The sequence below is a fragment of the Tenrec ecaudatus genome, chromosome 1, assembly GCF_050624435.1.
Source record: "Tenrec ecaudatus isolate mTenEca1 chromosome 1, mTenEca1.hap1, whole genome shotgun sequence".
NCBI classification, from domain to species: Eukaryota; Metazoa; Chordata; class Mammalia; order Afrosoricida; family Tenrecidae; genus Tenrec; species Tenrec ecaudatus.
The window spans coordinates 236316901-236335902 of record NC_134530.1 but is presented as its reverse complement, the minus strand read 5'-3'; the positions used below and the strand labels follow the sequence as shown (position 1 = coordinate 236335902).

The 19002-nt window shown below is 38.0% G+C and overlaps 1 protein-coding gene across 1 annotated transcript in view; it reads left to right on the top strand.

Moving 5' to 3' along the window:
- The window catches only part of USH2A (usherin), a 987589-nt gene that overhangs the window by 579884 nt on the left and 388703 nt on the right, over nt 1–19002 (top strand). Inside the window, exon 38 of the mRNA XM_075540576.1 lies at nt 18312–18488. Within this exon, the coding sequence (XP_075396691.1) occupies nt 18312–18488 (177 nt within the window). The remainder of the gene's footprint in view (nt 1–18311; nt 18489–19002) is intronic.

Sequence of the window (19002 nt, the reverse complement as noted above, 5' to 3'; positions counted from 1 at the left end):
TGTCTTCTGGCAGTATACATATAATTAAAACACACATACAAGTACATAATTGTGCTAACTTTGAAATATAAAGAAGTAGGTTGTTTAGACTTGCATTTCTTGTCTTCCTATGGAGACCAAACATTTCCCATATGTAAACTGCTTGCTTGCCCAGGATAGCTTAGAGGCATTGGAATTTGTTTTCATTTGTGGGGTAGATTAAGTATTATGGATAATACTTCTTATTCATTGCCATTATCCAATATACGTTTTTTATTTGTGTGTATGAGTTTTGGGAGAGTCCTTTGGGTGGTAGAAACAGCTAAGCACTTAAATTATAACCAAAGGCTGATGTTTCAAGTCCATCCAGAGTCACCTGGGAAGAAACACTGGTTATTCTGTTTCTGCAAGGTCTCACTGCCATTGAGCCATTGCTGACTAACTGACAGAGTGGGTGAGTTTCCAAGACTATTGTTTATGGGAGTCGACTCTTCTTTCTCATGAGGAGTGGCTGGTGGTTTTGAACTGCTAACTATGCAGTTCACAGTCTAATGCACAACCACTATACCACCATAGAAGGGCACAATCTCTAAAACCAAATAGAATGCAGTTTTATTGGGAAACACATAAGTGGAATCAGCTCAGCAGCAACTGGTTTGGTTATGGATTATAAGGTTTAGGAAATGGAATTTTAGGTTTCTGATAACTCACGCTCTGCTAGTGTATTTTGATAAAAGTAAATGTTCTAGAGTTGAAATAAACACATTGTCTTATTTTGCTAACCTGATGAGAAATTTCACTTTATATGTCTTCTGTGGATTGTTTCTTTCTGGATGTCCCACTCTTTGGGGCTCGCTCTCTGTTCCTCACTGCATCATCACAATGCTGATTTAACCTTTGTATTTTGAACATCTTAAATATTTACAAAATATCTTTGTACCATCTAGTTCTGTTTCCATACTCCCTCTGCAGGTTATGGATCATTTTTGTTAAAGGACTTTATTCTCATATACAAATTCTTCCAACTGCACATTTAATTGAGTTGAAAAACTGCCACTGTTTTTTTAATGGACTCTCATTTTCATAAATTAAGTCTTGAGACATTCGAATCTTTAAATATTTCTTACTCAGAATGTGCTATGGTTCCACTTACCTACTTCAGCAAAGAATTGTCATTTTCTTCATATAAGTCATATATTTTTTATTAGAGTAAGAAGTAGCTTCTTTGGTTTTGTGATAATTTCTTTTTATTTTAATGTTAAAATAATTAGTGGTAATACATTTGTATTACATTTAAACATACATTTATAATATTTAAAAGAATGCCATTTTCAGCCCTTATGCTAAGTATCTATTTCTAGGCTGACCATTTCTCCAGCTTTACTACAGATGCACTCACTCACACTTACCTACCATTTCCTTGAGCCCAGCCTGCTCTGTTTTGGGAACTGAACTAGATATAACTAAGCATAAAAGAGCTCTAATTTTACATTCCCCACTTATGATAAAGATTGTGAAATGAGAGCTCTTCTGTGTATAAAGCCCAAACGCCCACCTATCTATCAACGTGCCCTGGTGGTTGCTCATTGGGCTGCGATCTGCAAGGGCAGTAGTTTGAAACCACCAGAGGCTTTGTGAAGAGGAAAAGGATGGAGTTTTCTACTCCTGTGAAACTTAAAACTCACACCTGCACTTCTCCCTTGTCCTAGAGTTTCCCTATGAGTCTGCGTTGCTCAGTGACAGAGAGTTTGGTTTTGATTCATCACGAATAAAAATCCTACACCATCTGGCTTTTAAAATCAACCACAACCAAATAATTGGGTCGATTGTTTGTGTTATCAGTCATTAATATAAATTAATAAGGTAAATCCAAAAGGCTTATATTACTTTTACTCAATATTACAGAAATTCTGAAATAATCATATAAATCAACAAAATATTTACATTTTTATGCTCATGACAATTTGCCTTACAAAATTCTAGAGGCATATTTAAATATCCAACTATGTGAGTTGAGCTCATTGTGATGAATCTATTATGTGGAGGATACATATTATATTTATTGATACGGAGCTCTATTTATGACATATTACTACTGTTAAAGACGATATCATACAATCCTATACTTGAACAATATAGCACGTAGATTTAGAGTTATACATGACGTGAAGGAGCCCTCCTTGGCAGCACAGTGGTGTATACACTGATCTTTTAACCACAAAACAAGCGGCCACTTTGGGAGAAAGTGGAGGCATTCCGCTACCAGCGAAAGGAGCTGTCTCAGAAACCCGCCGGGGCAGTCCCGTCCTGTCTTATAGCGTCTCCAGGAGTCAAAATCCACTCACTGACGTTGGTTTAGAGTCCAGGAAAAGGTCTGAAAGAATTTACACCTAAATGTTCACATTAAGTATCTTGAATTTTTAGGTGGTTTGGCTTGTTTTGTATTATTGTCTTGAAGATCTACAATAAACAAGTATTTCCTTCGTAGTTAAATATGTTATGAAAACATAGTTAAATACGCAATGGTAGCTAAATATGGAATGAAAGAAGAAAACAGAAAAATGCAGCAAACTTCTAGTATATGTCTTCTTTGACCGAGGGTATTGAAATATTTTAGGAAAACACAGAACTTAAAATTCCAAACTCTCCTGAAAACTTGGGAACAAAAGACTTGAGTTCTTTGTAGCATGGGATATAAAATCTTGGAACCCAGTTTGTTTGTTTCTTAATTTCTTATTGGAAATGAAATAAGAATTGAAATGCAAATTTCAGTTGCTATCGTTATTTATTACCACCTTGCTTTTGCTACAGTCCCTTCACCAAAAGGGCTCACATTCATTTTCCCTAATAATTGATGTCTTTTTGGTAAGAGTTTCTCACTGCCCTTCTTGCTTGGAGTACTCTCTATTTCCTACGTGATGATTTACGGTACATGGTATCTGTACAAAAGTCATCATTCTAGAAAAATACTATGCTATTATAATTATGGTACTATCAAACTGAATTAAATTATGTTTCATTGTAAATAGTAAAATGTATTAATTTTTTAAAAGCCTTTTTATGCCAGTGAGAATAAAGTTACCTTCATGTACTGCCATTAAACATCATGACAGGATGCTCCAAATTTACAGAAAAGGTGGCAAATCAACTTAATCCTTGTTATAGCATTGCTCTTCCAATTAGCTCTGAAATCAGCTTTCTTGCACTATGAATTAAAGCCAATGTAATCTACAGAATCTGTAACTTCAATAGACAAAAAGTTGCAGCTATACTTTGTCTTGACAGATCTTGGTGAAATGAGATTCAATTACATTAGGTTGAAATGAAAATTATCATCACTTTTCAATGATTTTACATTAGTGTCTTAATATAGTCTGTAGTAGACATATGATGCCAGCTATGTATGTAATTAAAAATTTCTTGTGGGCATATTAAAGAAATATAAATAGTTCAAACAATTGTTAATAGTATGTTGTATTTAATCTAGTAGATCCATAATATTATGACTTTGATTAATATTTTAAAAACTAAGTTGTTTATGATTTTTCTCATACAAAATTTTCAAAATGGAATGCATATTTTACCCAAATTCACATGTTAATTTTTTATCAAAAGCAATCGATCTATAGTTAGGTAAACATTTTTATTTTATGAAGTACTACATTCACATACTGAAGTTATTACCAATATATTTAAAAATTGTAAGTAATGGAGTCAAATACCAGCTTTTGTTTAAATTAACTAAAGTGAAATTAAATTTAAAACTCAGCTGCTCAGCTGTGTTAAGCCACATTTTAAATACAAATTAACTACATATGAAGAACATGCTTACATGTCAGCAGACTTAAAAATGTTAAAAGCTACATCAATGCCTAACTATTGGAAACTTTTTGTCCAAGAATATGAGATAACTGATCTGATTTACCTCCTTGAATTAACAGGTTAACTGATTGGCTCAATTGAAAGAATCAAATAATTGCTTTGGCTCTATGTACAAAATACCACCCTTTCCTCAAGTCTTTTCATTAAGGATAATATATTGCCATGTCAAATTATGCTGAGACCATTTCCCTCAGTGATCTTTGTTCGTCATATTTGGTGTAGACCTCCATTTACTTGTCAGTATGAAGTTCCAAGTGAAATAAAGAGCACTTACTTTATCAGGGAAATAATTATTTTAGTTTATTTAGAGAAAATTGTAACCATCACATTTTGTTTATGCTTCTCCAGTATCTTATATGTCACGTGAATGATTACAGTGAACATTCATTGGGTGATTCCACAGTACTTTGGATTTCCAGGTTCATCATTTCCCCAGGAAAGCTAGAAGTCTGTCGCCTGTCGAATGGCCCCTTCCATCAAGTTGCAGGCAGTGTTTCAACCCCAGCAGTACAACTCAGGGGAATGGCATTTGTCAGTATTGGCGTTTTTAATATGACTCTTTTGTCTAGCTCAACATTCTAAAAAAATAAATATTTGTTTTCATTCAGTGATTGAAAGAGTTAAATAGTACCAATTCATTACCACTCACAAAAGGATTTATTTTGTTCCCATAAATCAGTTTTATTCCACATTTTTATTATTCCCTTGGGTGAGCTACTCCAATTGAAATCAATAGAAGTGAAAGTGACACAATCAATCTAGACATTTGATTATGGATCAGATATCCCTAGATATGCTCAATGCTTTTTAGCCAGTTTCTCTGATCATTTCTTGAAGAAATGAATATTTCTATTGACACCTAGGACCTATGAGCATGTTTTAAAAGCACATAATCTTCATTTGCATACTGGCAGTACAAGTATGAAGATAAAACCTTAAATATGTTAACTTAATGTCATTAATAAATGTACTTAGAAGTTTCCTTACGATGAAGTCAAGTTTACAAGATAACTATCCCCCCTCCCCCCCTAAAAACAAGCAATACACTTGGCTAACAGTACTGGTGGCTATAGACTGCCTTCTTAGTCTCTATTAGGTGAGTGATTCACTGTTCCCTGTTTGGGGGATACAGTTTAGCATCTAAGTGGCCCAGGTTAACAATGAGGAAGCAGTTAAAGGTGCATAAAGCGTCGTCGAAGGTATTCAGCTGGTTCTTTCCGTTTCTTTAATTATCCAGACCGGAAAGCCACCATATGGGGTATTTGAAAGAGAAAAACAATTCAAATTCAAATTAAAGAGAAAAATTGATTAAGCTGTTGCTCAAGAGGCCAACATTTATATATCAAACTCTCTTTGTTTTACAAACAAATTTATATCTTATGATCCTTTACATATTGAATGCTTATTTGGGGACTCTTGGTACCTCATTATAGTTCTCTTGCCTCTGACTCTAGCCACCTGTTCTTGGTTTTCCAGCCAAATTTTAGCAAAGGCACAATTAAATCATTCTGTAATTAATTTGTGTATATTCAGGATGAAGCAAGATTTGGCATATTTCTTTTTAAAAGTCAATTCCAAGATAAAATTAGCATCATATTTCCTTTTTTTAAAGGAGATATTTTAGAGTATTTAGTCTTTTCCATATTTTCACCAGGATCTGGACAAAGGAAATGCTTTCTATGTTTCAAATAAGTTCTGATTGTCCTCGGTACAGAATTCCCTGTAGTGCAGTGATTGAGGGCTTGGCCACATATCTGAAAGGCTAGCACTTAGAAGCTACCAGACACTCCATGGAATAAAGAGGTCTGCTTCTGCACCTAGGACAGCCTTGGGGACACTCCCGATCAACCGATGCTGCCTTCAGAATGCAATCTTCAGTGTGGATTATAGCTCACTGCAAGGAAAAGATAAATCCCCCCCACTGGACCAATAAACAACATCATGGTAAACTGAGAAAAGATTGAAATTGTCAAGTATTTTCCTTGGGTCCAAAATCAGTACCTTTGGGAAAAGCAGTCAAGAAGCCAAATGACACATCACACTGGGCAAAGCTGCCTTGATCGTGCTACAAAAGCGAAGACTTTATCTTGAAGCCAAAGAGCACATGACTGAATCCATTGTCTTTTCAGAATCCAAAGATGTCCAGTTAATAAGGAAGACAAAAGAAGAACTGGTGTTTATGTTAGGGCACTTAAAATAATTTTAAATACAGGTAATCCCCACTTTTCAAAAACTCACTTCATGCCACTTTACCTCTATGGAAAATGTGCATTAGTATTTGTTTTCACTAAATGAAAGAAATCAAAATGTGATTTTTGCTTTTACCATAAAAAAAAAAGGTAAAGGGGAAACTAGCCTTCCCTCTTTGCTTTGCAGCAAGCTACCAAGGAGACAGTGCGCATCCAAGAAGTGCTCCCAAGTCCCTTCCCTGTGAAAAGAACTCTGGTCTCTGGTGGTTTACTGGGCTACCACGAGTGGGCTCCTAGCCCCAAGACCAGCAATTCCAAACGACCACGCCCTCTATAGGAGAAAGACAGGGCTTTCTGCTCCCATGAAGAGTGACAGTCGTCTCTCTGCCCTAGAGGGTCACGATGAGCCAAAATAGATGTGATGGTAGTGTGAGAGTGACAGTGTTCACTGAGAACTGCACTCAACAAGGTGCCTTGCTCTTGAACTGCATATGTGAATATTATGTGTTAGTGTGATTGTAGGTTTGAGATTATATGTGTTAACATGTATGATGTGGTAGGAAATGCTGACCTCAATGATACTTTCTTCTCTGCTTTATGCCATTTCTGCTAACATGAAGTTTCATAGGAACTCTCTACGTTTGAATAGTGGGAGAAAGCTGTATATTACGGACTATCCGAAAAAGGAATAAATCTGGCTTGGAATTGTAGTCAGAATGTTCCTTAGGAGAAATCATAGAGAGATATTGTCATATATTTTGTCCATGTTATCAAGAGGAACCAGTCCCTGGAAAAGAAAATTGTGCTTGCAGAATTAATGGGTCAAGGGAAAGAAAGAATATCAACAACAAGGTTGATGGATATCGTTGCTGCAACATTCAGCTCACACACAGCAAAGGTTTTGAAGATGGTTCCCATTTGGACACTATTTCATTATGTTGTATATAATAAGATCCCTGAGTTGGAACCAACTCAGTGGCACCTAATAATAGCAACATATCTTCTTTGATAAAATGTCTTTTAAAATTATTTGTATAATTTTATTGGGTTGGTTATTTTTTTTTAATTTGGACCTTAATATCTAAGGTGGCAATTGCATTTTCTTTTGTTTTTTTTTCTCCTTGCTATTCTTTTGATATTTTTAAAAGGACACTTATTTAAAATCGACAAGTTTCAAAATCCATTAATTATTAATGTTAATATTATCAAATGAGGATCATTTCCGACCTTTCTCAATGCACAGCCAGCACAAACAAATCTGGCTGAAATGAATGGAATCTTTTAAAATTAAGCAGTTCAAAAAGTTGCTTAGAAATCACCAGTTTATTAATTATGTGTCTTGTGTGCTGAATATGATTGTTACAATGTCCCTGATAAGCACACTTATGCATAAGGAAAGGGACATTAAGAACCCCTCTAGAATGCCCACCCTTCCAACAGCACCTTTGTTAGTCTGGGTAGACTAGAGAAACAAATCATATGTGTGTAAGAACAAGCTTTATATACAAGAGCAGTTGAATATTGAGAAAAAGTCCCAGCCCAGTCCAGATCAAGTCCATCAGTCCGAAATTACCCCATATGTCCAATACCAATCTATAAAGTCCTCTTCAGACTCAGGAAACACAATGACACCAAATGCAGGAAGATCACAGGCCAGTGGGTGGGAAGTCTTGTAGATCCAGCGGCATTTAAGCATCTCAGTGCTGACAGGGGTCTCTACATGGTTCCTCTGGATCTGGGCCCTAGTGTAATTGGATCAGGGCACTAGTGTAATTCCATGTGTTTTTTCAACAGGGATGTCTCACAAGGAGTGAGCAGAGACAGAGAGAAAGAGAGTGTGTGTGTGTGTCTCTCGCCCCCAAGAAGGAATACCATAGTTCCCAGAATCCTCAGGAGAAGGCTATGCCCACACAGAGGCCCCATTGGCTATGACCTGATTTGACAGTCTAGATTCCACCCCTTCACTCTTAATCCTCTTAAATTGACAAATGATTATATAACTACCACAGCATCATAGTTCTGCTTTTGGGTTCTTAGCAATTTTGCAGATATCTAGAACATAGATTCCTAAATTTATTTGAACTACTGTCCCCTTTTCAGAAAAAAAATTACTCAGTGTCCCTTAACAATTAAAATTTTTTGTAACGTACCCCATAATCCAGGATAAAATGTAGGTGTCTGCTTCTGCAACAACTCTGCATAGTTCCATAGCTCCCCTGAGTGAAGCATCACCCACCCCACTAGAGAAACACTGATCTAGAAGAAGCCTTAATTAACCCGAGCCATTGTTTAATTCATCACGCTTTCAAGTTGCCAGTTGGAAGCATCTGGTTGCAACCTGCAGGCACCCGCATGATGTTTAATTTTCCTTTCATAATTTTGATATTTATATGAAGTTATTTCATATACTTCAGGGGCATAAAGCATTTTAAAGCTAGATCATTTCCTGTATGTGTGTATATATATATATATATATATATATATATATATATATATTCCTCTCTCTATTAAAATTTATTATTTTTCTTGTGTGCTGAATATGATTGTCACAAGTCTTTCATGATGAACATTGATTTAATTTTAAATGAGTCAATTTATTTCATTTTCTAACATATTTATTAAATATTTAGTGATGTTATTTTGATTTCCATTGTTTCCTTCTGCTCTACAACATTATTTTTATTGTAGGGGAATATGTACCATTTGTCTCCCTTCGAAGCGGAGATTCAGGAGCCCTAGTTAAGAATTGGGCTGCTAACCACAAGGTCTGAAGTTCAAGATCTACCATGCATTCCATGGGAGAAAGACTCGGCTTTCTAATCCCCTAAGGAGCTGCCGTTGTGGAAACACACAGGGACATTTCTACCCAGTCCTATGGGGTCTTTATGAGTTATAATTGACCAGAGGACAGTCAGGTGATCCTTTGTTTCATTTGGGCTTAATGTATGCACAATCAGTGTGTTATTTTCTCTTTCTTTTGCCTTGTGTGTGCATCTCTACTCAGATTGAGTGTTTATCTGATCAAGGTAAGTTCTACTTGGCCCACTTCTGTTCCTATGTGATGCTTTTGTTCCTTAAATTTCAAAGACCGAGAGTTGCTATCAATGTTATAGCCTATGTTAGACGGGGCTGGAATAGAAGGTGTAGAGCTATGTATTGGGTAGAATTTTAGGAAGTATTTTTTCTCTCTCTTATGAAATCCCATCAAATGTTCAAGACCCATCCCCTCCGATACACATGGATTTCCCATTTCTCAAAACACCAGCATCTTTCTCCCATGCAGCACAATGCCTGGTAGCATGCCCAGCCTTCAGTGACTATAAGGGGTTCGCAGGATTCTCGCTGGCTGACCACCTTTCCTCTGAGATCAATGCAAGGAGCTGTGCTGTGTGTGTGTTTGTTCAACTTTAAACCTTCAAATGAAAGTCATTGATTGGTTCCTTTTCTCTTACATGAAGGAAGCTTTCTGACCCCCTTCATGTGTGTGCCCTGGACTTCCCGGTGCAGCTCTTCCCTTGTTGCTATTATCCGGTGCTCCTTGTTCATTCCTCATTTGATTGGTCAAAGAACAATTCCATGTTCCTACTTAATTTTAAATTCTTACCTATAAGCAGACGTGTTTGTAAGTTTACAATTTATCGCTAAATCTCTTCTTGAAAGGTGGTTTATTTCCTTGGTTTATTATCAATAGCAGAAATTAAATAATACACTCTTACAGTTTACTCAAACTCTTGTGTAACCTCCTCCCACTGAAAATGTGATCAGAACCTGCGATTTGCTTTAAGAGACATGACAGAGGTGATGGGAAATCCCTTATGTGGTCATGTTACTTGGGACTGTACCATGTCAGGCTAGGAAATGAACTCTTGTGGCTCTGATAATGCAAAGGGCCATGTAGGTCAGTCCCAGCTAGAAAAGAAATGAAGGCAGCCTCAGACCAACGTCCTCGTGGTACCTAAAGCCCTCGGTTCAGCATCCTCCACAGAACTGAATACTGCCAACAACCATGAGAATTTGAAATTCTTCCCCCAGAGGGCTGCTTCCAAATAGAGTCTTGAGATGACTCTGGAGTCTTGCCCAAGACTGTGATAGCAGGCTTGTGAGGTCCTGATGTAGAAGACCCATCTCAACCCTGCCCAGACTGCTGCCGTATAAGAACGAAGACAACAATTGCGAATTGCTTTAAGCCACTGAGTTTTTGGGAAATAACATTAGATAGTAAGAGATGATTCATACAGAAACTATGACAACACGACTGACTCCCAAAAGAGGTAGATCGAATTATCAGCAGCCCATGATACAATGCTCATCCACAAGGGCTGCTTGCTTCTAATGGAGAAATTGTGTAACTCTTATAACTTAGAGATTAAAGGAAAATAATGAACAATCGCTGAGTTGAGAATTGGTGCCAGACTCTCCTCTGGAGTCAGGAGTGGCTGCTGAGTTGCCCATTTGATCACAGAGATTCAGTGACGCTGAGGGCGCAGCGTGGACAGCAAGGCGCTGCTGAATCCGAAGAAGAAATGTGTCATGTTCATGTCCAGTGAGTGATTAGTACAGAATTTGAAGCCACTGTTGCAGGGAACTTGTTGTTTGTATTAGTTGCCAGGCCTGTCCTCTGAGGCCCCTCTGGGTGGGTGGCAACCACCAACTTCTCAGGTCCCAGTGACGCAGTGGGCCTTCTGCTCCCACGAAGAGCTACAGTCTCTGAAACTCACAGGGTCAGTTCGACCTTGTCATATGGGGTCGCTATGAGTCGCCATCCACAGGGGGGCCTTGATTTTGTTGCTTGGTTAGTGAAGCACTCAATACCCGCATCAACTGGAGACTTAGGTGTGTTTGTCCATATAGTTCCTAGTGAGTGACACCATGACAAGTGTGTGGCTTTAGAAAAATGACAATTTGGTCAAAGGAAACAAATAAGTAAACTGAAAGAAAAGGGAGATATTCTGACTTCTTAACTTTCAACTTATTTAAAACAAATTTTAAAAAAGGACTTCTCTTCCTAGTGAATCTCTGAATTTATTCTTAGTGGGTCTAGATATATACCTGCAGATAAGATTTATTTCCTGATGTTAATGAAATAAGATCATTTTTGAAAAACCTGGCTGTGAAACACAGAAGTAAGTTGAAAAATAATAATACAGTGAACCCTGCGAAAGCTGAGACAGGACGGAGCTGCCTCATGTTCCCTGGTGGGAAAGTTCTCTGCCTCTGACAGGTGCATTCATACCACTTTTCCATCACTCATTTTAATAAAACCATTTGACCTTTCCTTCCCAGGTTTCCACCGACACAGAGTCCACATTCCCCAGGCTTTGCTGAATGGAAAACATGTAGAAGGGTGGCTATGCCGTGCTTAGGCTTTTCCCTTATTGACTCATTGAAATGAAACAAACAGCAACATACAAGGATTCTCAGTGACTAGACTGTGCCTATTGTTCTTACATAGGCGCAGAATAAGGGCAAATGTTTCTAAAACACTGGTGGCCTAGTGCTTACACATTGAGCCACTGACTCCCAGTTCAGCACTTCCAAACTACCAGCTGCTCTCAAGGAGAGAGACGAGGCTTTCTCAACTGGTGTCTCAGAAACCCGCAGGGGCCATTCTTAGAGGGTCGCCATGAGCCGGGGTCAGCTCGATCTCACTGTGTTCAGTTTCAATTTGGAGAGGTTATTGAGCCCTGGGAGCACACTAGTTAAAGCACTTGGATGCTCGCCAAATACTTGGTGGCTCACACTCTGAACCCTACCATTCTAAATGCTTTAAATGGAGTGAGGAGGACACATTTACTTTGGGGTAAACTAATTTTAAATCCTATTTTAAATTAGAATAGACAAGGTGAAACTGCACTAGGAAATGCTGTCTAGATCTACTTCGATTTCTTTGCTCATGGTAAAGGCTTATTTTCCACATCACCTTGATCTCCAGGGTACCATTCAGTCCTGCTTTCACTTTGACATTGGCAGGATGCCAGACTCCTGTGGTGGTGGACTTGCACAACACTAAAACTGAGAACTCAGTTCAGAAAAAAATATATATATATATAGCATTCCACTTTTACAGTGAGAAGTGGGGAAATTCGTTACCACTGTTTCTACCTTACGGCGTAATTGGATTCAGAAAAAGGCTAACTTAACGCGGGACCGGGTCTGACATGTAAAATCCTCACAGGGTAACAAGAATCAGTTTGGTTTGTTCGCTGTCATTTCTCATTATAATCTTTGTCATGAGAATGGATTCATGTTGTGCCATTTTCTGTTCTTGTTACAATCTTTGTCACATGAATAAGATATCAGGATGTTAATGCCTGGCATACAGTATGCTGTGTGTGATGATATTGTACAGACCATGCTGACCTTTGCAATGTTATGTATTCTGATTGGTTGTTCATTTCACTTCTTTCCTACAAGTTAATAAGGCTGTAAAAAGAAGAGAACTGAAATGGCCAGCCAGTCATATTATAGAATATTGAAAAGGTCAGAGCTGTACAGCAGAGAGGAAAAAAAATTATGGAGTCTATGGTGCATTAAAATTCTTGTGACAATGATTATAACAAGAATGGGAAAGGATACCTATTTTTGTTATTTCAATCCAGAGAACCCCAAAGGAGGATAGTCCCTGGGCAGCGATCATTCACACGTGCTTGAATCATACACATAAAAACACCTATCTACACCCATCATGTATATTTTAATTGTATAGAAAGTAGCCTATCTTTCAACAGATGAGAAGGCTGCAAATAAGCTTCTCATCCTTGAAACCCAGCACTAACGCGAATATACTAGAGGACTTTGTATTTGTAGCTGTCGGGAAGATCCTTCCTATGTAGAAGATGTTTGTGATATGAGGTTTGTTGTGATTGTTTCTTCATTTCGAGATAAAATGAAAATATCCAAAGTGGAAATAAAAGTAGTGCCAAATGCATTAACCCCTTTGAGAACCCAATAGACTCTGTGATTTCTGGAGACAGCAACAAGCTTCTTTAAATATGTTGTATTTTCAAATATAAATTGATCTATTACAAACCTTGATTTTCCTTGTAATGCTGTTGATTTCACAATGAGCCCTACTGCTGAGTTCTCAGTGGAAAGGAACAGAGAAGGGGGAAAATGGGGGGGGGCAGTGTGGGAAGGAGACAGAGAAACAGAGACAGAATGATATTAATATTTCAGACACAAAATTCCAAAGTTACATTTTTCTAGGTTTCAATAGTTTTAAATTTTGTTTTATTTTTAATTTTCTAATAGAGCTTTTGTGTTGACTGTGTGTTCCCTGGAGATGGATCTTGGTTAAATTCTAACACTTCACTTTCTGTAGATGAAGTAGTTCACTAACAGACACAACATTTTATAGCCAAAAGCTAGGAAGTCTAAGGGCATCATGAGTAGGAATGTCAAATGTGATTAAATTAATTTTGGAAGCAGAGGAAAATAATCTGAGCTTTGCTTTAAGATAAGTCTTCACATTAGATAAATAATCCTTAAACCATTAGTTCTCAAATCACAGCATTTTAAGGAATCACATCAGTGGTTGCTGGCCCCTACCCCTTGATGTTTCTCATTCAGAAGGGCTAAGGTGGAACCCTGGTGTGTAAATATTTTTGAAGTGGTATCTCATAGAGCACTGATATGGACAATCCAATTGTGCAGAGTCTAGGGCAACTCTCAGTTAAAGATCATACCCCGAAAGTTGATGAGAGGACCTCAGCATATAGCTCACTTGTCTCAGTGGGGTGTGCGTTGGGGCTGGGGGACGGGGAGGGGCAGCTGGGGATGTGAATCCAGAACACAGACTTGCAAACAAACCTGTGCCAGCCACTTATACTCACAAATAGAGGCCGAGCTGAGGCTGGCCAGATAGGAATGGTCACCTGTGATGGGAAATGCTTATCGGTTTAGCATTTTCTAGCCTGACTCTTGAGGCTGAACCGCTGGGGCTGCGTTTTCCAGCCCACTGAGAACAAAGTTTATGCAGTGGAAAGTAGTAAAGCACAACCCGACTCAGGGGAGTGTGGTGGGTACACTGGAGGACTGGCATTTTAAGAACCCAACCCGTATTTCTAAGAGTCCAGCTTGGTAATGTTCACAAGAATGAAGGGAGAAGGAAGGGAGAGGCGGCGGGGCAGGTATCTAGGAAGACCGCTTTGATTCTGAATCTGGAAAAGTCTGAGCTTTGCCGAGGTTCACAAGCCTGTCAGCGGCCCTTGGTCTGTGAACTGAGCTGCATGTGAGTCGGGGTGAGAGAACATTAGACTCACTTGGCTGCCTGGCTCCTGGAGATGTACAAGTTCTTTTTCGAACTGAACAAAATGGTTATGTAATTGCATACTTCTCATAATTATTGAGTAATTACATACTTCTTATAATTACTGAGTAATCATTGTTCTATTACTAGGACTTAATGTTACAACTAATTGTATAATTATCACGTATTAATGTTGTTATCTGGGAAACTTAGAATAAAGTGGTACTTAATATCTTTCCTCCTGCCATGGCATTTTCAGAACTAGCATTTGTTAAATAGCTGAAATCTGCTCCAAAAACAAACAATCCAAATGCAAGAAGAGAAATCTTACCAAAATTCTCATCACCGGTGTTTATTTGTTGATCTTAGATTTGCACCTGATTTGAAATAGACAGAATTGCATTTTGTGGCTTACGTTTTAGAATTTATATTAGATTGATGTAGTTAAAATTTTCCCCCTATGGTTAGTAAGAAATCCACTTTGACTAATTCTGGAAATGGAGCCTCTGAATCCTTTTGGAAATGTTACTAGTCATGTGACAATCATAGGACTTGCTTCAGCTAGAACTGAAGATGCTCCAAGGAGCTCGATGGCACAGGAAGCTGAGGAGGTCTTTGGATATGAAGCTACAGTTGTCCTAAGGTGCTCAGATTTAATTGTATCTAACTCTGCTGAGTGTAGGGACTTTCTTATGAACGGTTGGCATGTGGCCATCAAACCCTAACAAGGTGTCTGCATTTGGACTCAGTCATCTCGGGTTGAATGAACTTGACCTAGCTGTTGTCTGCAGCATATACCTCATTGAACTGTGTGTCTTCATGTAATTCTTACTAAAACATGAATGAAAATGACCCTGCCTATTTTTTAGCCTTGAGTACTACTTGTTTTCTACTCCCATACACAATAAAAGTCTTGGAAACGCATAGGGAGGGGCATTATGAGTCAGCAATGACTCGATGGCAGTGAGTTTGGCTTTGGTTTGGGGTACGAATTATTCTTAATGATTCATCTACAAGAAACGACACCCTTGGATATGAAGTTTCTTACTACCAATGGAATATCCAGTGTGATAAATTATTCTATGTTAAGAGAGGATTTGTTTTCTCAACACACCTGTGTGTACTTCCTCTCTCACAAAACTATTCTGACTCTTGGGAAAATGTGTACATCTTTAAGGTTTGTATACACTTGATCCATATTTAAATAAAATGATCATATCATAACTAGATATCATGTCATCCTTTCATCCATTGATTATTTATTAATTTCAAAGTTTGAGGTATAACCTGATGAGACAATAAGAAGGAGTTGGTGTGATTTTCTTAGTAAAAATTTAGAATGTTGACTATTTACACATTCTTTGTGGGATGAGGGAAAATGTAAGAGGTAATTTAATTGCTATTGAGAAAGTGAAGTACAAGTTGAATAATCCTTAACCAATTGGCAGTTCTAGGTGTTTATCAAATATATATCAGTTATATGAATTAGAATAAAAACAGTACCAATACTCCTAGCTACTAGTTTTTAACAGCTATCATGAGCTGAGTATTATAAATAAGAGATACAATATAAAACTGCCATGTAAGAATGATCAGTCTCAGATTCCAGGTGAGATAGCCAAGGTCTGGAAATAGCAAGTGAATTAGCAATGAGCATGCCATTAAAAAATGTGACAAGGAGTTCAAATGCTGGACTTGTTATACTTTTCTTTGTTTTACACACTGCTACTTACCTGTGCTAAGATATGATGCTTTTATGAGTGCTATAGCTGCAAGCATGTGTTTTCTATACTGTGGTACAGTGAACTTCCTTGATATGACTTCTTGCCACAGTCTGTCATTTCTACCAGAAGACTGGGTACCTACTTCCATCAAGTTGGTTTTGATTAACAGCATCCCTGATAGGGTTTCTGATGCTTTGTTAATCTTTACAGGAACAAACAGCCTCATCTTTCTCCTGTGGAGCAGCTGGTAGGTTTGAACTGTTGACTTTCCTGATAATAGTTCAACACTTATCTGATAGCACCACCAGGGCTCCCAACTGACTAGGTTGTTGTTCTTGTTATGTGCCATCAATTTGATTCTGACTCATAGTGACCCTGTGCACAACAAGCCAAACACCACTCAGTCCTAGGGCGTCCTCAGAAGGGTTGATATGTTGCCAACTGTTGCGGCCACTGTGTCTCCATCTCATCAAGGGCCTTCCTTGTTTTGACTGATCCTCCACTTTAGCAAACATGATGTCTAGGTAGGATCATGCAAATAGGGTGGCTGAACCTTTGACGTGAGAGTTGGTCGATTTTTCCATTTCAATAGGTATAGAACGAGCTGCCTCGGAGGTAGAAATATGGGTTCTCGTGAGCATCAAGAAAGAAGACCCTAAGAGTCTAGGGTGCCTTTGTCCAGCACACAGATAGCTATGATCACGGAGAAGTAGCTGTGCTGTCGAATGCAGGGGAAGATGCAGCTGTGGAAAATGCAGCAGTGGCAGCTGCACCAATGCCATGAGGCAGGGAGGTCTAGCTGCACCTCGCCTGACCTCCATCTCTCACGGATAGGCCAAGGGCTGCCGCTATGGAGAGTCTGCTCTTCTCGTACAGTCAGAGGAGGCCAGAGACTACCCGCACATCCTTCTCACATGCACAGTGTGAGATGGCTTTCAGTATCGGGTCATAACTTTTCATTTTAAACGTTTAATCAATAAAGATTATTTCTGGAGATTGTGCAAATATGCTGGGGGTTTTTTCCCCCTTAAAGTTTGATGTCTTGTATGTTTTTTTATTGGATTGCCTCTCTTTGCAGAATATGTGTGGGAAAATGTAAGTGTACATATAATAAAATATTTTTAGCAAAGGGATAAGGCTATTTTAAATAATTCTTGGTACTCATAATGGTTACTCATTCTGCATTTTAAAAATAACTAACATATTTCCAAAATTTCCTGAAATTAAGCACTACTTAGAAAAAGAAAACTGACCCATCTAAATATTGTGAGAATGTATTTAACATATAAAGTGATAGAAGTTTTATAACACAATTTGCATTAATAGCTCTTTTCTTAATTTACCCTACCTAATTCCAAACTCTTCTTAACCTTACCTATAACCTGGTACTGTAGGTCATGAAGATCAGGCAGAACTGTGATCAGGCAGCAATATTTTTATATATTCTAACTCAAAAACTCAAAATCACTGCCATCTAATCAATTCTGACTCATAGCAAGCCTATAGGACAGAGTAGAACTGCCACAATGTGTTTCCAATGTTGTTATTCTTTATGAAAGTAGAAAGCCTCATCTTTCCCTTGAGAAGCAATTAGTGGTTTCAAACTACCCACCTTGCAGTGAATAGCCCAAAAAATAACCCACTGTGCTACCAGGCATCTGTCACATATTGTTTTGAATTTGGGCCTGCTGACAGTTTGGAAGGATGGTGGTGGCTTGGGTGGAGGGTTTAGTGAAGATGAGTCCTTTTTGCCACCAGGTCACCCCTGCCTTTTCCCGGGAATCTCAAGAATGGGCTTTTTGGTGGACATGGGCACATAGCATCTTCTACTCAGAGATGGTTTTCCATTATTCTGACTAATTCTGATTAAGATAACTTGAAAAAAGAAAACATTCTTTCCTATAGTTGGGACAGTTTAACAACAAGTTTTAGAAACACCCTAATAAGTTAAAAATAATCCTTTGTGTGATCAACGCATATGCTTGTATACATGTCCATCTGCACTTGCATGCTAATCCTGGTACTATGGTTTCACACGATCTTAGTATCTTAGTCCAGGTACATTGATCACAATGGTTTACAAACCAGAGAGCACAGCGTTAAGTGGGTTCACTTAACAGTTTTCTCACAAAATGGAAAAATAGTGGGGGGTTAGTGTGGTGATATGTGCTCATAATTTTCCTCTTTAGTATCGCATATTTTAGAAGCCCTGAGAATAGGCAAAAAACAGCAAGAAAACATCCTGATATAGACACACATTTTAATAACTCTCTTCTTTTTAATGAGCAGATGGTTACGACACCATTTTGAATGGCACACAGATCATGTACACCAGTGAAAACACCAGCCTCTGGGTGCTCGTCGATGGGTTGATTCCATTCACTAACTATACTGTGCAAGTGAATGCGTCAAACAGCCGAGGCAGCTTGATAAGTGAACCTATCACCATTTCAATGCCTCCAGGAGGTAAGTTTATGAAAAATAATGCCGACTTAATTTTATACAACTGCCTTAGAACTAAGCCTCTATTGAACACTCTTGTTTATGGTTCAAATACTTATATTTAGAATTTACAGTCTCAATTTCATTTATTGTTTGATGCTCTCTTTTGTTTTGCTGAGACGCTTATCAATACCTTGATATTGATCATCTTTCATTGTTTTGTTGAGAATGTTTTGTAGAGAACCATATCTGTATTTTGTACATATACACAACTGTTGGTATCTAGCAGTTTGCATGTTATGAAGCCAGGGATATTCCTTTTGGTTTGGGGAGTCCACTTATATTGAAAATACAAATTTTATATAAATTGTTAATTTTTATATTTATATATAATTTTATTTCACATTTATATAAAATTCCTATTTAAATTTTTCTACCGCAATGCCTCTCTCCCCTGGTTTGTTGAAGAAATAGCTTAGATCTATACTTCTAAGTCTTCCCACTTTACAAAATGAAGGCGGGGAGAGATAATATATAA